At 45.6% G+C, this 17179-nt stretch overlaps 1 protein-coding gene across 11 annotated transcripts in view; it reads right to left on the bottom strand.

Annotated features, from left to right (window-relative positions):
• Positions 1 to 17179, bottom strand: part of PKNOX2 (PBX/knotted 1 homeobox 2) — a 655223-nt gene that overhangs the window by 313280 nt on the left and 324764 nt on the right. For 6 of the 11 annotated variants that reach the window (XM_039496651.1, XM_039496654.1, XM_039496653.1 and 3 more), the window contains one exon: positions 14656 to 14764. The exons of 1 other annotated variant lie outside the window; for it this stretch is intronic. In XM_039496651.1, coding sequence (XP_039352585.1) covers positions 14656 to 14742 — 87 coding nt within the window. In that variant the 5' untranslated portion in view covers positions 14743 to 14764. Of the gene's footprint in view, positions 1 to 6790; positions 6848 to 14655; positions 14787 to 15664; positions 16057 to 17179 lie in introns of those variants that run through there. 4 more of the 11 variants (XM_039496650.1, XM_039496662.1, XM_039496656.1 and 1 more) reach the window with 3 other exon arrangements.

Here is a 17179-nt window from a genome sequence, read left to right as displayed (position 1 = left end):
GAATACAAAGCCTGGAACTGTTCAGCTTGGGAAAGAGACGACTAAATGGCTATATCAGGGGTGGCCGAACTGTGGCTCGTGAGCTGCATGAGGCTCTTTTATCATTAAAGTGAAGCTCGCGAAGGACCACCCCCACACACAAACACTCCATCCCCATTCTCCACCTACCAGACTGGGAAGGGGAGCTCAAGACCTCTGCCTTGCAGCAGGGAGCAGGAGTCTCAGGGCTTCAGCCCCGCATGGCATGCGTGCTGCAAGTTGGGGCTTCAGCTGGAGCAGTGCTAAAGCCCGAAACCCTGTCAGGTGCCTCCCACAGGGATGAAGTCCCGAGCCCTGGCAGCTCTTGAACTTCTGAAGACTGTCATATGCGGCTTGGAGGGTCGGTAAATTTGGCCCCTCTGGGCTATATGATAGAGGTCTTTAAAATAATGAGTGAAGTGGAAAAAGTGAATAAGTGCTATATACCCCTTCATGTAGCACAAGAACCAGGGATCACCCAATGAAATAACAGGCAGCGAGTTTTAAACAAACAAAAGAAGTATTTCTTCACACAATATACAGTCAACCTGTGGAACTCATTGCCAGGGGATGTCGAAGGTCAAAAATATAACTGGATTAAAAAAAAAATTAGATAATTTCATGGAGGATAGGTCCATCAATCACTGTTAGTCAAGACAGTCAGGGATGCAAACTCAGGGTCTGGGTGTCCCTAAGCCTTTGACTTCCACAGTCGCTGCCCTGTTCTGTTCATTCCCTTGGAAGCATCTGGTATTTGCCATTGTTGGAAAACAGGATAGTGGGCTAGATGGAGGAGCAATGGAGGAGCTGGCCTTGGCCCCACCCACACCTCAAAGCACAGTGCTTCCTTCTCCCGCTGAACAGGGGTTGGGGCTGGGGCCACTCCCTTCCCACACAGCTGCCTGTGTGTCTGAACAATTCTGAGATTACACAACGATATTTCTTCTGGCTGTGAGTTACTATATTAACTGCTTTAGCCACAGACTAAATATCATTTCCCACAAGAGTTGCTATTGGAATTCCATCCAGCACTCCAATTTTTAAGGTTCCACCTAAGCCTTTCCACTACAAACATACCACAGCCAGAGGTAGAAGAATTTTATATCTTCCCAGTGACAGTTCTACCTCCTGGCCTCCTTGATCACAGAAATCTGGGCTCCAGTGTCTCTCTACCCTAGATGCTCTGCAGGGCTACAGGGCCTCAGCATATCAGTGAAGCAGAGGGAATGGAAGTTGCACTGGAAGCTTCAGAAAGAACTGGCTATGGAGAAGCCCTCCTATTTTAACAGTTCTTTCAACTGCAAACAGGAATAAAATATCCCTGCATTTCCCTTCTGCTTCTACCACACCAGCAGAAAACAAGGTGCAGTGGAGATCAGCCAAAATACCATGTTCAACTCCGAGTGCTCACAAAAGGAAACCAGGAGGAGCAGTGAAACAAGCAAATGATTACACCTAATTTCAACATGTCATAAAGCTCGCACCAAGGTGTCGTTTGTGCAAAGTGACCTTTCTCACCATAGGGACATGTTAAGGAGATGAGCATAAAGGACCATGTGACTCTCACACAGGCTTATAATGTGCAGATTTCACGCCATCATAAAAGCCTCCCAAAGGTGGCAAGCAGGTCTCAGCATTGCAGAGTACAGCTCTTAGTCCCATAGGTGAGAAAGCGTGAGATGACAATCATATCTTTCACTTAATCATATCTTCATTGCGAAAAATTAACTTGCCTGCCCCTTTCCCCTCACACTCAGACCAACACATCAGGTGGAACTGACTCCAGGCGAGGGGATTTCAGTCCAACTCTGACCTCAGGCCAGGCAAACCTACAGGACACAGGAGAGGAAAATGGCACTCTTCTTCCCAAGGAGTTCCCCAAAATGTGTAGGCGTAGGAGAGGCTTTGGCAGGGGGTTCTGCCCCCAAATCTTGTGATACCAGGTCATGTACAGGACATTTGTTCATGTGCGGTCCTGTGCCTTCCAATTCATTATGGGGGCCACATCCCCCCTTTTCTAGCCCTCAAGCAGCAGGCTTCAGGGCTTCCTTAGCCAGCCCCGGGAGCTCCCCATGAAGGATTTCACAGCACGGGAATGCAAAGCTCTAGAGGATCTAATGAAGCATCACCTACATTAACAGTTCTTTGTGGTGCATGGTGGGGGAGTACAATATCTATCCTTCATGTCCCTGTCTGTGATCCCCTCCCTCCTACCCTGGATTCTGATCTCAATGGGGCTACTCACGCAGTAAAGTACTATCGGCACACAATCTGACCCATGATCAGCAGTAAATACCTATCAGTGTTGGCACTTAAACTGTCATCACAGGCTTCAGAGCTAAAAGGGTCTGGAGATGAACAAGGCAGTTCACAGCTCTCAGTTTTGGCTGTCTACAGACTCATTCACATTGACAGAATTACCTTTTGTCATAAACAGTTAGTTAAGGGTTAAGGTTTGTGTTTTACCTGTAAAGGGTTAACAAGCAGTACCTGTGAACACCTGACCAGAGGACCAATCAGGGACAAGATCATTTAAAATCCCTGTGGAGGGAAGTTTTTTTTTCCTGTATCCTTTGTATTAGAGAGTCTCTCTTGGGAGTTAAGGGAGTCCAGACATCTTAATCAAGTCCTCCCAGGTTTCTGCAATAAATTCTTCTATTCAAGCTAGCGAGTATTAGCAAGGAACTAGTATTCTTATACTTTTATTTCTGTATTTGCAATTCTGTGTTTTGCTATAGAATTTCTTTAATTCTGTACTGTTATTGCTTTTATTGAGAAAGAAAGGAGGGGGGATTCTCTCCAGAGATTGATAAGTTTAGACCCTGTGTATTGTTCCATCTTAGTATTAAAGAGACAGTTACTTTCTTTTTATTCTTTAATAAATCTTTTCTGTTAAGGACTTGGTTGATCTTTCCTTGGGTGAATTCTCAGGGAAAGGGGAGGAGGGAGGCATCCCTCTGTAGTTGGATCCCGGTATCTCTCCTAGGAAAAGGGAGGGGGGAGGAAGCAGGGGTGAATGGTTTATTTCTCCTAGGTGTAAGAACTCCATGGATTTGGGGCTCTTGGGATCCCCAAGGATTTTGGGGAGTCCATGCAGGTCCCCATATTGGAACCCAACAGCTCTAAGTGGGGGTGAGACCTATGACACCTTTGCAACCATAAGGGCTAGAAACATGCTTTAAGAGGAAGCTTACACTTTGCAGAAACTGCTGAAGTCACCACACAGATGCTGCTGATCCCACTGCCAGGTCGCTCCAGCCTCGCCCGTGGCTGTTCCCAAACCCCACGCTGTACAGTATTGCCATTTATGCTGCAGGCTGGCTGGCTGAAGTGTGGCTAGCACAGGAAATGCAATGTGAGCAGAACATTTCCTTTTAAAGCCCTAAAAATAAATTTGATGTGAAAGTTTCTATTTCAGAATCTAAAAAAAAACCTCTTAACTTCATTTGGAGCCATTCAAAGGGCACTGAAACCCTCTTCAGTAAAGTGTCACTGTCTGAAACTTACACTGAGGCTTTGTTTCCAGCGGCCATAGAGGCTATAGTGAGGTGAGGGAGAGTCACTGCAACTATACTGCAACATTTGGAAGAGGCTGACCTGACATAATGTGCATTAGGAAAGGAATGTTGCTGCGAGTGTGAGTTTGGCTTTAACTTAGACTTATTTAAAGGATTTTCAAGGAATCACTCAAGGCATAAATGAGGACCCAGAAGCAGTGAACCAATCAGTTAAAAGTTTTCATGAGGGCTCATCAAGTGACTCAAACAATTAGTATCTAGATCAACCTGAGACCATGCAGCTCCAGAGAAAGCATGCTGGACAGCAGAGAGTGTGCTGATAGACCAGCCGTACAGTGGAGACTGCAGCATGATTGTCAGATATGATTGTCATCTCACGCTTTCTCACCTATGCGGTCCCAATAAATATGGCTGCAAGGGGGACTCTCAATAATATCTCAACCAACAAACAGAAACCATTATGAACCCCGAAGGCAGGAAGATGAAAAGGGGGATGCCTGATGTGAGGAGACAGCCACGTTGGCTACTGTTTATAACTCACAGATTTCCTGTCCAGCTCTGAATTCAAAACAACCACACTAATCAGTTTTGCTGCTTGTTCTAAATAAAATAATTCCTTCTGTGGGGAGGACAGATGAATGCGACAATTATTCTGCTAGACTAACAATAGAAAGAGCTGCAAAGCCTCCAGAAAGTGACTACTAGTGCCATACATAACAGTATTTTTGGGGCTACAGCAGAGGTGGGCAAACTACGGCTCACGGGCCACATCCGGCCTGCGGGACCCTCCCACCTGGCCCCTGAGCTCCTGGCCCGAGAGGCTAGCTCCGAGTCCCTCCCCTGCTGTTCCCCCTCCCCCGCAGCCTCAGCTCACTGAGCCGCTGGTGCAATGCTCTGGGCGGCCGGGCAGCGCAGCTGCAGAGCCCGCGGCTTGACACGGTGCTCTGGGCGGTGTGGCTGTAGCGCCGTCAGCCACCGGTGCTCCAGGCAGCGCGGTAAGGAGGCATGGAGCAGGGAGGGTTGGATAGAGGGAAGGGGAGTTTGGGGTGGTGGTCAGGGGGTGTGGGTGTGGATAGGGGTCAAGGCGGTCAGAGGGTGAGGAACAGGGGGGTTGAATGGAGGCAGGAGTCCTGAGGGGGCCATCAGGAAGGAGAGGGGGTTGGATGGAGTGGCAGGGGGCAGTCGGGCGAGGGAGCTGGGGGCGGTCAGGGGACAGGGAGCAGGGGGTGGTTGATGGGGCAGGAGTCCCGGGGGGGCCCATCAGGAGACAGGGAACGGGGGGGTTGGATGGGGTAGGAGTCCGGGGGCTGTTGGGAGCGAAGCGGGGTCAGATAGGGGTCAGGGGCCGGGCCACGCCTGGCTGTTTGGGAGGCACAGCCTCCCCTAACTGGCCCTCCATACAATTTTGGAAACCCGATGTGGCCCTCTGGCCAAAAAGTTTGCCCGCCCCTGGGCTACAGTCATCCCTCCATGCCTGTGCACTGCAGATACATCACCCAAAGCAATTAACCATTAATTATCCCAAGGAGAGATGATTAATGTTTAAATATGCAACTGTCATGAAATGCAGCACTGCTTAGCACTGTTTGGCTTTTGAGTCAGAATTTTTCACTATGGAAAAGTTTTATTTTTAAAAGATTCTATAAAAACATTCTCTCTCTCTGGAGCTCAGCATCAGAGCTTGTGGAAATGACAAGAAAACAGCATGAAGGTGAGGGCTACCTCTGTCACACAGCAGGTGCCTTGGATGTGCAAAAACAAATAGCTTTTAAGTATAGTCCCTAACTGTACCGTTCTCCACATATGTGTTAGCCAAAGACATGCTAGCTACACTTCCTCTGTGGTCCAAAGGGCCCTTCCCCTCCAATCACAGCACCTGCCAAAGACATTCCCCATTCACACAATGATCTTCAATCCAAATGCACATATGGCATTTGGAAATTAATTTTGCAATTGATCTTTGATTATCAGCAGGTAAGTACACCCAGTGGTCTGTGATGGGATGTTAGATGGGGTGGGATCTGGGTTACTACAGAGAATTCTTTCCTGGGTGCTGGCTGGTGAGTCTTGCCCACATGCTCAGGGTTTAACTGATCACCATATTTGGGGTCGGGAAGGAATTTTCCTCCAGAGCAGATTGGCAGAGGCCCTGGAGTTTTTTCACCTTCCTCTGCAGCATGGGGTCTTCAAACCACAATCTGAGGACTTCAGTAACTCAGACATAGGTTAGGGGTTTGTTACAGGAGTGGGTGGGTGAGATTCTGTGGCCTGCATTGTGCAGAAGGTCAGACTAGATGATCATAATGGTCCCTTCTGACCTTAAAGTCTATGAGTCTATGAGCTGTAAGGCTAATGTAAACATTGAGCTAAAAGCCCAGAAATGTGATAGCAAGTGATCTGACTTTTCTCCAGCACCTTCCATTCCAAAATGATTTCTAAACTTAACCTGATATACATTATGAACTTTAGGCAGGCATCTCTTCATCTGGTACTGAACAGAGTCACTTTGCTAGTGAAATGCCACTGGTGTAACAGTGCACAGTCCCACCACAAAACAAATTAGGACAGGAAGTGAAGGATGGCATGTCCAACAGGTAATCTGTTCTAAATCCCCATTAGCTAATGAGGGACCCTTCAATTTACATATTTTAAAACAGTCTCTGTCTTTCTCTGTCAAAACCATTGTCATGTCCTAGTTTTCCAGTGATACTCCAGAGCACAGCACTCTGTGACACCATGGACACAATTAGTCCCATGTCTGGAATGCCATGCCGCGGGTCGAACGATATCACTGCAGTTCATGGGATTAATAATGGTATCAATGACATAGGAGAATTTTGTATACTGGGAGGTCTTTGGGGAAGCAGGAATTCCCAGAGGGACTCACAGAAGGGAGTAATCACTGGAGAGGTAAGTTTAAATGATTTCACCGTTGGATGTCACCAGAGCCTAGATAATGGGGTTCATACTTCTAGCTTTAACTGAGATCTGTTTCAGCTCTGTAATGCACCTTTAAGATTCCCTCCTGTCCATCTTGTAGCCAGTAAAAATCTTCTCTAGAGGTCCAGTTGGCTCCTGAGCTTGCTTCACAGGACAGTCTTGCCACCATGGATACACATAAAGTTCCAGGAGTGCATGCACCTGTGTGCATCCCCCTCAGCCCCATGCACCCACATCCACCCTCTCTGGAAGAATGTCCCACTATTCTTTTTATGTGAATTTAATGTTCCAATATGTATCCCAATATCTGTTACCCATGTTGGTTGGCCTTGGCCTAGTTCTTCACCTTTACTGTAGGACGGTCCATTCCCTTCCTCTATCTGTTACTATGTGAGTTCTGTAACTGTAAACTCTTCAGGGAAGGGGCTGTTGGGCAGCTAGGCTGCATTTGGCTGCTGGATTACAATACATAATAATTCTGAAATGAGATGAGATGAGAGTAGTGGGAAGAAAGTCTACGCCCTTGTAGCAGAGGCCTGGTATGAGGCCTGAGGCTTGAACTAAAGTAATGGTCAAAACTTGATAATATAAAGCAAAGTTAAGTTGTACGCAAGAGGCAGGCCCTGCTCACAGAATTTGGCCAGCATAGGGCTGATATTGCAAAAACACATACTCCTAAGAGGTGCTAGGCACAAAACACTCATGTAAACACATTCCAGAAGGGTGGTACCAGAACACCCCTATAAACATATTCCCCAAAGATAACAGGAACATTCTGACCCTTCTTAAGGATAAGGTCAGGATAACAGCATGATGAATAGAGATGTTTTGATCAAACCTACAGGTACAAGGCAATGGGTGGACCATGGCACCCTAATATGTCAGAGGGTTGATATTTCAAGGGTAATATGTAACTTGTTTGTATTGGTGTATTGGTGTATAAAGGTGTATCTCAGAGGGAGTGTCTTTGTTTGATAGTGAAAAATCTCACCACTATCTGAGCCGGTCCATTGTCACAAGCATACATGTGTTAGTGTACCTGTAACCATTGAGCCGGGGCATTAGCACTGTGCTTCATCAGCAATAAACCTGACCCAGTGCCTTTTCTATGAGCCAAGTCTGTAAATGTATTGGGTGGTTTGCTTGAGGTCTGCTGTGCCAGCTGTCTGCGCAGAGCTGGGACAGCACATGGTAGAACACACGGGAGAACACACACGCAGCCAAACATCTGACAACACTGATGACACCTAGGACAATTCTCACACACACATGCACATACACACACACAAACATGTATGCACACACTCGTATCTGTATCATGCGTGTGCACAAACGGATATGTTAATGCACACACATGTGCATCCCCCCACACAGACGTAAGTGTTCTCTGGGTCACAGTATACAGTGCAGGTGTTTCTCATCTGTAAAACTCATGAGTTGTCTCCAAGTATCCCAAGGATACCTATTCATTTATATCAGCTGCTCTAGCTGTAGCGGGAGCCATCCGAGGAATGAACCAAACTCTCAAAGCATGCTTGAAATGAACAAACTGGTTCTTAGCAAAGAGGCAAAAGGGACATTCCTATTCTTGTACCAACTAAGCAGGTCATTTACGGTAGAAACTCAGATGTTTTCAGACCAAGGCAAATCAAGTTCTTACTGGGCATCACATTTCGGAACAACTTGAAGTGCTCCCCACTGAACGCAGATATTACCATAAATGTGCGGTTGGAGCCTCCAGCTCGGTGGCTGAAATGGTGCAGTACAGCTTGGCACACATGGGCCAACAGAGAAATGCATGTTTGAAGCAGCGCTTGATTTCTCCTGGGACACAAGAGCGTTTGGCATCCGGACTAGCCATGAAAGTCCCTTTCAGCAGCTGTGATCTGTTAATCCACAGTATAATGTGAATTAAATAAGGCTCTTCACACTTAACTAACCCCCACACCCCACCTCCAATCTACATTCTTTTGCAATGTTTGGGTGTCTGATGCAGCTACCTACTAATCTCTTCAGCCCTAAACATCTCCCAGCTGCTGACTACAGCCATTATGGAGGAATTCCAGCAACTCAGACCCAGTGAACATTTAATCATAAGCTGTTAGACTCTGAGGAAATGGGCCCCTCCAGTTTAAAACTGTAACCCTTAACTAATGGAAAGGGAAGCATTCTGTTTATGTCCTAAGCATACCGCAGAGCCTGAGAGCTCATGCCTTTGCTTACTTTATATGTTGTATTTGTCTGTGCAAAAGAGTTCATGGAAGGTCACTGACGGATGGGCTTGGTTGGAAGAGGCAGCCAGAAGCCGGGCAGCAAAATGCAGCAGCTCTCTGCTGTCTTCATCCCCTGTGGGACTATCTGCTGCCCCATCCCTCTGTACTGATCAGTATGGGCAGGCAGACAGTCGCCCGTCCTCTAGCCACAAATGAGGGATCTCCGCCTCCCAGTTTGCAGGAGGGGAAACAGCTTCACAGGGATGCGCCTAAGGTCACAGGGTTGGTCACTAGCAGGGCTAGGCACAGAACCCAGAACTCCTTATTTTCAGCCCCACACTAACCACTAAGGGCCAGATTCTCAAAGAAGCTCAGCTCCTGCTGTGAACTCCCAAAGGCCTGAGCAAGGACTGGGGCATAAACTGCACCACCCCAGGCGTAGTCCTGGACGCTTTGTGCTCCTCTCTTGCTCCAGGAGGACAATGATTTTCTATTTGCCTATACCTGCAGCGGATTGCTGCCCACTCAGCCCCACACATTCCGCTGTGCTGGCCAAGCAGAACTAGTTCCCAAACTGTGTTCCGTGTATCACTGTTGGTGACCTGCAAAACGCTGGGAGGTCACATAGTGCAGGATCCTCTTTGTTTCCAATGAATTGTAAAAGCCTGGAAGCCTGAAGAAGCAGCTAGGAAACAAGGAGCAGGAACAAGCCAAGTTGCCTCGCCTAGAGGCCATCGCTACACAAGAATGGGAGGAGAAACATAAAGCATCGCCAAGGACCGGAACTACCACGACGAGGAGCCATCACTTGGGAAGAATAATGGGAACTGCCACAGCGAGAGTCCTGGAAACCAGGGGAGCTAGATGTCAGAGACGTATGTACAAGTGCAGGGAGCAGGGAACATGCAAGGGAGCAAGATGGGAGAGGGAAACAGAACAGATCAAAGTGGGAGATGAAATAAAGAGCACAGCAAGCCAAGTGATTACTTTCTTTTCCAAAAAGGACAAAACACTTATTGCATTAAATGCAGTAAAGGTGTTCAGCTTCCCCAGAGTGACCAGAGCCTGTGAGAGACGGAATTAACTTACATGAGAAAAAACTAAGGTGACTACGAACAAACTTCAGAGAATAAAAATGGGCAAATAACTGAAAATGGAATGAGAGAGCGATAAGGTGGGTGAGGTCCTGTCTTTTATAGGACCAACTTCTGATGGTGAGAGAGACAAGTATTCTGGAATTGTTTGAAAACTAGCTCTAAATTCACTGAATACATTATCTGGATGAGCTCCACTCACACTGCAACTGATGAGAGAGATAGCGGGCTTGTCTACAAGAGTGTTGATATGGACTAGAGAGTGTGAATTCTAAACCACACTGTGTTGCATGTTAGCTGGCCATGTAGACCTAGCTGGCATGCACTAAAAGTTCGCTAGTGCATGTTAAGGTAGCACTAAGAGTAGTACGCAACACGCTGGTGGTTGGAATACACACCCCTCTTGTGTGCACTCACTGTCGTGCCTTGCAATCAACCCTGAGACAACAAGAATGACACCTTTGTTGATAAACAAAAAGAAACCTACCAGTTTTCCAGGAACTGAACTGCCTCTATGGTTCTCATCTGTTTAGACGGTCACAGTATTTTTTATATGACTTTTTCCCAGCCACATCAGAGAGTGGATTAGACAAGTTAAAGAGTAAAACATATAAATACTGATGGGTCAGAACCCAACCCTCACCTCCAAACCCCTGTAATTTTTAGGGAGGAGCCTTCCAATTCAAGGCTCTTCATCAGAACCTTCTCTGTGCAGGCTGGTTCCAGGTTAGCTCCAGTGCACAAAGGGGCCTGTTCTCTGCATCCAGTTGCAAGCAGACAGTATCTCAGGAAAGCTGATGTCATGAGGCACCTGTCAAAACTGGGCTAAAACCTGCTAGAACAGCTGTTGAGATTGCTGCAGTATCAGATTTGAATCTCCTGATTCAGCTTTGAACACAAACCTAGCTTCACCATGGATGGAAATGCTGCCTTTTTAGTCACTGTAATAATGGAGCCACGAATGCAGCTGCTTTTAGAAAAGTTAGGTGTGTTGGCCCAAAGAGCCCAGCCCATATTGTGAAGCACCCCTGGTATTTCACAGCAATTGAATCTCAATAATGTCACAAAACTCCATGTCCAAGACTTTTGAGTGCTTTGGCAGACATTCTTTATAACAACTAAATCCTTATTTGCATTTGGACAGAGATTTGTTCTAACCCTTAGAGCCACATTATACAGGAAGTATTTTTTCCCTGAGATAGGTTGCCAAAAAAATTTAAATAAATCAAAACATTGTTTACATTTTCTTATGGTTTCTTCCCCTAGCTTCTATTTAGTTAAAGGGTTCATATTTCTAGCTTGTTAACCTACAAGTTGTGCTATGCACATGATGTGGGGTGAGGGCAGAAGAATGCAGAACTGAATGGAAAAGCCTTTACCATTTCATTCCGTGTATTTTCACCTTCTTGAAAAGTTGCTTTTCTGCAAAATATTGGGGTCTTGGGGCAGAGAGGAAAAGGAGTTGTTTTTTGGTTTGGTGCATAAAATCCAGGCCAGTTTTCCAGAGCCAGTTCAGATAAGTCCCTGGATGTCAGGGATGGCATGAACCCAGTACCATCAAACTTGAACCCAACTGTTGCCCAGCCTTAACTCTGAAGGTGAACCTCAGGAGGAACCTTGCCAGGGGTCCAGATTTGAACCCTTCCACCTCCACCAGCTCTGACTCCAAGCTGTCTAATTATTAGTGTGACAGTAAAAGAACCATCTTCCTGGCCATCTTCCTAAGTACAACTTTACTCCGCCCTCTGAGAAACAGTCAGCAAGGCCTCTGGAAAGCAGCTAAATCAGGGAAACAGAAATAATACAATATGACAAACTATATGACTTGTCCCAACCAATCCAGTTTGCAACTAGAAAACACACTGTGAAACCAGCCTAGCATTTGTATGGGCATCCAAAGAGTGGTGACAATACTGTGCTTATTTCTCACTTCATGCCGACTGCCACACTCACTTCACTGCATGCCCAGTGTGTTCATCTTCCACTGCCAAGTTCTATTTTCATAGAAATGCCACAAACTCATTTTTAGTTTTGATATGAATATTTCACTCAGATCCACCTTTTAGTGGCTTCAGTGCATTGAATCTAGCCATTCTCAACTTTTTCCATACTATGACCCCACGTTACAAAAGAAGAATTTCTGGACCCACTTCCATCTTGTCATAGTACCCCTAGACTTGTTTGCCACCTGCTGCACCCAGGGTCCATCAAAATAAAGAAGCCTTGAGATTTCCTTACATATACATTTCCTCCTAGCAAGCTCTTGGTCCAATGGGTCTCACAGTCAAATACTAACGTTTTAGCATTGTGTGGTCTACTTAATCTAGCTCCTGATTGGTAAATATCAATATGCAATTTTGGTGTTCTGTTCCTGGCTTGAACTAGACAGTCTAAGTTCATTAACAGTGGGGCTGAGCAAATAACTCACAGCAAATTAATTATTTTCCCTCTGAGTGGATCACAGTTTCCTCACACTTAGTCATTCTCCACATTTATTCAATTCATGTTGTAGGGTTGTTTTTTTTAAAGTGAACTTTGTGGCTTTATAATGAAGAATTTGCTGCCAGCATTTGATGCAAAATCTGAATTGTGTTGGTTGTTTGATATTGGGCCCATAAGCCACATGCTTTTGTCTCCTGTGCCTTTTGAGGTGAGTGTAACTGATGGAATCAACAGCAGGGCTTGAAGTAGCACTTCGGGGGGAAAGAGCAGATAAACAGGATTAGGGGGGTTGCAAAAATCAAACTCTTCCTTTTGTGTGCCTCCCTTGAGATGTGGTTCCTAGGAACATCAGGCTATTGTAATGTTTACTAGATGAGCGCAGAGTGGCCCATTCATTTTTCTGTTGTCATGCTGGCACAAAGTAACTGCCTGTGAATGTGCTGCCCAGGGGTTAAGGGTTTGTTCAGGTCCTTGTTTGGCTAGTTTAACTGGGGAGGGGCTTTGGGAACTCTACATCTCTGCTGCCCCATTGCATATTAATAAAAATACTCCAGTCTGGTGTGAGCAGTTGAGCTTTCAGCTTTACTTTAGCTTTCTGCCAGTGAATATGACATTGCTCAAAAGTCCCTGGAAAGAGAATATAGAAGAGGCTTGAGCAGCGCCAAAGAAAATTCACCTTGAAATCAGAGTGCAAATGCCAGCACATGTTTTGTAGTATTCACCCAACTCCAGTACATTTGCCATACTGGTCCTGCCTTCTGAAATACAGGCTGATCCCTTAGCCAGCTTTGCATTAGACCTATCTACAGAAAAGCACTTGTTTTAGCTGTCTGAGGACTTCGATGGGATTGACATGGTGTGATGCAGGTATGTGTCGGAGTTGCTGAGACACCACAGCTGTCTTTTCATAGGGTATGTCTATACTACCCACTGGATCGATGGGCAGCGATCGATCCAGTGGGGGTCAATTTATCATGTCTAGTCTAGACGCGATAAATCGACCCTGAGTGCTCTCTCATCAACTCCTGTACTTCACCACCGGGAGAGGCGCAGGCAGAGTCGACGGGGGAGCATCAGCAGTTGACTCACCGCAGTGAAGACACCGTGGTGAATAGATCTAAGTACGTCAACTTCAGCTACGTTATTCACGTAGTTGAAGTGCATAACTTAGATCGATCCCCCCCCCAGTGTAGACCAGGCCTAAGCTTGTATCTTTTATAGTTCTTCAAGGAGAGAATTAACTCAGCAACGCAGCAGTGTCTCCTTTCAGCTGGCAGGCCTCCAGCTCCTCTCCCCCAGCCCTTTTCTCCCAAGTACTGTATATGCCAGCTACAGAGAGCTGAGCACTTTTCCTGCTTATCCTAGTGTCTGGTAAAGAAACTCCACTTTGGAATCCAGGCCGAATTAAAAAGGTCATATGATGACTATTCACTACTCACCCTTCCTTTCTCAAACAGATTAGATGCAAAAGTAACAATTTTAAAAAGGCACCAAGAGATAGGACCAAAAGTCACAAAGTCACAGCACTTCCACCCAGTGTAGGGGTGAAGTTTCACGCTATCTTGGAGTGAGTTCTTTCAGATCAAGCACATTGTGAAACCAGCCATTCTCTGTATACCCTCTTTACACCTCTTACCTCTTGGGAAAAATATCAGATGATGCGACTGGCAAAACTTTTGAAAGTGTGTAAGGCTCAGATTTGTAAAGTGATTTAGGTGTTCCTGTGCTCAGTGTCATCCCAACATCTAACTGATTTAGGAGCTTAAATGGCACTTTCAAAAGGGATTTAGGAACTGAGGAGTCTAAATACCTTTGACTGTCTCCCAAACCTGTGTTCTGGACTCTGGCACAAAAGATTCCAGGGTGGCATATTCAAACTGGGGAGTCTAAAGTTAGGCCAGGCCAGATTTCCAAAGGTGCCTCAAGATGAAGCTAGTTGTCTAGTGGGGTTTACAAAGTCACATGAATAGGTTAGTCCCATAGCTCCCATTAGAGTCAATGGGAGTCAAGCTACAAACTTATTCAGGTGTGTCTGAACCTTCCAGAACGTGCCAACGTGTATTTTTGGGCACCTAAATACCTTTGATAATATGCAGCCTAGGAGATTTGGCATTTGGGGATATATTTGGTTAGAGTATGGCACAGAACAAAATCCAGTAATGCATTGCAACTTCATCTGCATTTGGTTCTAGATAACAATGTGAGATCCTTCCATTTCTTGCCACAATCAATTTTCCTTTGCACTTGGCAGCAATACCAATTCATAAGGAATTTTTTCTTTGATGCTAAGTCCCCTGCTGTTTTTCTGTAACACTCCAAACTCTTCTACAAAGGCTGTAAGTGGAAATCCATGGAAAGCCCCTGGCCAAGTCTCACTGCTGCTGCATGTTTGAAGGGTGGTGTTGGATGTGAGCTCTGCAGCACACTCACCTGCTGGCTGTCTTGGTAAGGGGGAGGGGGCACACTCTGTGTGGCCATCATTGTCAGAGCTGGTGCTGGGGAGACATGTTGCATCATGGGATTGATTCACATCTAGAACCTGTTGATGGGAGAAAGTTCAGCTTGATTAACCAAAAAAAAAAAAAAAAAAAGGACAAGTCAGTCAAAAGATGAGACACTGCCTGCTCCCGAGTGAACGCTGCCTTCAGGGCATGAAGCAGCACCCCTCCATCAGTCTATCATTCCTGCACTGGTCCTGCCAATGAGCTCAGTCTACTGAGTCATTTTCCTATGTGGCCCCTACAAATGAGCTTCTGCCGTTAGAATTACTCAGACTCAAAACAGTTCAGTACTGACACTCTAAGATGGCTGCGTTTTGTTGTTGTTTGAAGTGGCATAGTTGTGCTAATTGCACAAATCCAAAGTCCTGACTCCAAGACACACTATGAAAACACTCACTATTCAGGGGGTGGTCATGTTGCCAAAGGAAACTCGGTGAGAGGGGAACTGTTCTGAAATATTTCAAGCTTGTGATCAGCTCAGGCCTGAAATATTAGTCAAAAGTAGGCGTACAAACATTGTTATTGTTCATTGCCAATTGCCAGTGTGCTCAGTACAAACTCTTGCTGTATTGTGTGAGTAAACAAATATGGAGCCATTGCATCAACCAACTCTACTGTACTTTTAAAAATATTTCTATAGCTTCATGCACATTCTCCCCACAGGTAGGCCCCATTTATCTTGTGGCATATCAGCCTGGGACTAACATTACTCACAGTACATCTTGCAACAGTATATTTGAAAATCTGTCAGGAGGACAGAAGAGTACGGGGTCACCAATTAGTCAAACATTGAATGACTAAGTCAGTTTCATTCCCATCTGCTGTCTTCTGATTCAAAACCTTTCCAAACATATCCATTTATAGTATTAAAAAATAACCCTAAACAATGCTAAATCTAGGAGATTTACTGCTTTAGGCAAACTGAAAAATCTCTCTACCTTTTTACATATCATGATGTGATAGACATATAGAGACGACATTCTTTGCTTCCCAGGTAACCATTCTGCCTGTGGGATCAGGGACAGCTCCAGCTTTTTTGCCACCCCAAGCAGCAAAGGAAAAAACAAACAAAATGATTGAGCTGCCACTGAAGTGCCGCCGAAGATGAAGAGAGAGACTGAAAGACCCGCTGCTGAATTGCCGCCGAAGACCTGGACATGCCGCCTCAATAACCGATGGCGTGCCCCCCCTTTCCATTGGCCGCCCCAGGCACCTGCTTCCTTCGCTGATGCCTGGAGCCAGCCCTTTGTGGGATGCAAATAACTATGAGCCTAACTGCAAGTGAGGGAAATATTGACAGGAAGTGGTCCTGTTAACAAGAACAGCACTGGGGTGGAGCCAGTTGTGGCCCCTTGTGCTGATGCCACTGCAGTATCACAGTCTGTTGCCATGCACTGACTGTGATGTCACTAATTCAGCATTATGACGTGAATAAATAATCTTCAAGGAAGGGAAATTGGGTTGGCAGAGAGCAGACACTTAGTTATTTTTTGATACTGAACAAAAAAATTTGTGGAAAAATTGGAAAGAGTCCAGCGGAGGGCAACAAAAATGATTAGGGGGCTGGAGCACATGACTTATGAGGAGAGGCTGAGGGAACTGGGATTGTTTAGTCTGCAGAAGAGAAGAATGAGGGGGGGGATTTGATAGCTGCTTTCAACTACCCGAAAGCGGGTTCCAAAGAGGATGGATCTAGACTGTTCAGTGGTACCTGGTGACAGAACAAGGAGTAATGGTCTCAAGTTGCAGTGGGGGAGGTTTAGGTTGGATATTAAGAAAAACTTTTTCACTCAGAGAGTGGAGAAGCACTGAAATGGGTTACCTAGGGAGGTGGTGGAATCTCCTCCTTAGAGGTTTTTAAGGTCAGGCTTGACAAAGCCCTGGCTGGGATGATCTAGTCGGGTTTGGTCCTGCTTTGAGCAGGGGGTTGGACTAGATGACCTCCTGAGGTCCCTTCCAACCCTGATATTCTATGAAAAACCATGGAGGGAAAGCCTCCAAGCTTGTGGACAATAAATAGATGATCTGGAAAAAGGAGTAAATAGTGATGTGGCAAAATTTGCAGACAATACAAAATTACTCCAGATAATTAAGTCCAGAGCAGACTGAAGATCTCACAGAACTGGGTGATTTGGCAACAAAGTATCAAATTGAATTTCATCTGCCAAATTCAAAGTAATGAATATTGGAAAACATAATCTCAACTATACATACAAAAAGATGGGGTCTAAATTAACTAATACCACTCAGGAAAGAGATCTTGGAGTCGTGAATAATTTTCTGAAAACATCCACTCAATGTGCAGCAGCAATCAAAAAAGCTAATAGAATGTTAGGAACCATTAAGAAAGGGATAGATAATAAGACAGAAAATATCATAATGCCTCTAGGGGCATGAATCACTTGATGATTGCCTGTTCTGTTCATTCCCTCTGAAGCACCTGGCACTGGCCA

This window comes from Mauremys reevesii, linkage group 12 (assembly GCF_016161935.1).
Source record: "Mauremys reevesii isolate NIE-2019 linkage group 12, ASM1616193v1, whole genome shotgun sequence".
Taxonomy (NCBI): Eukaryota; Metazoa; Chordata; order Testudines; family Geoemydidae; genus Mauremys; species Mauremys reevesii.
The sequence above is the reverse complement of the archived record's forward strand: the minus strand, read 5'-3'. Positions and strand labels throughout refer to the sequence as shown.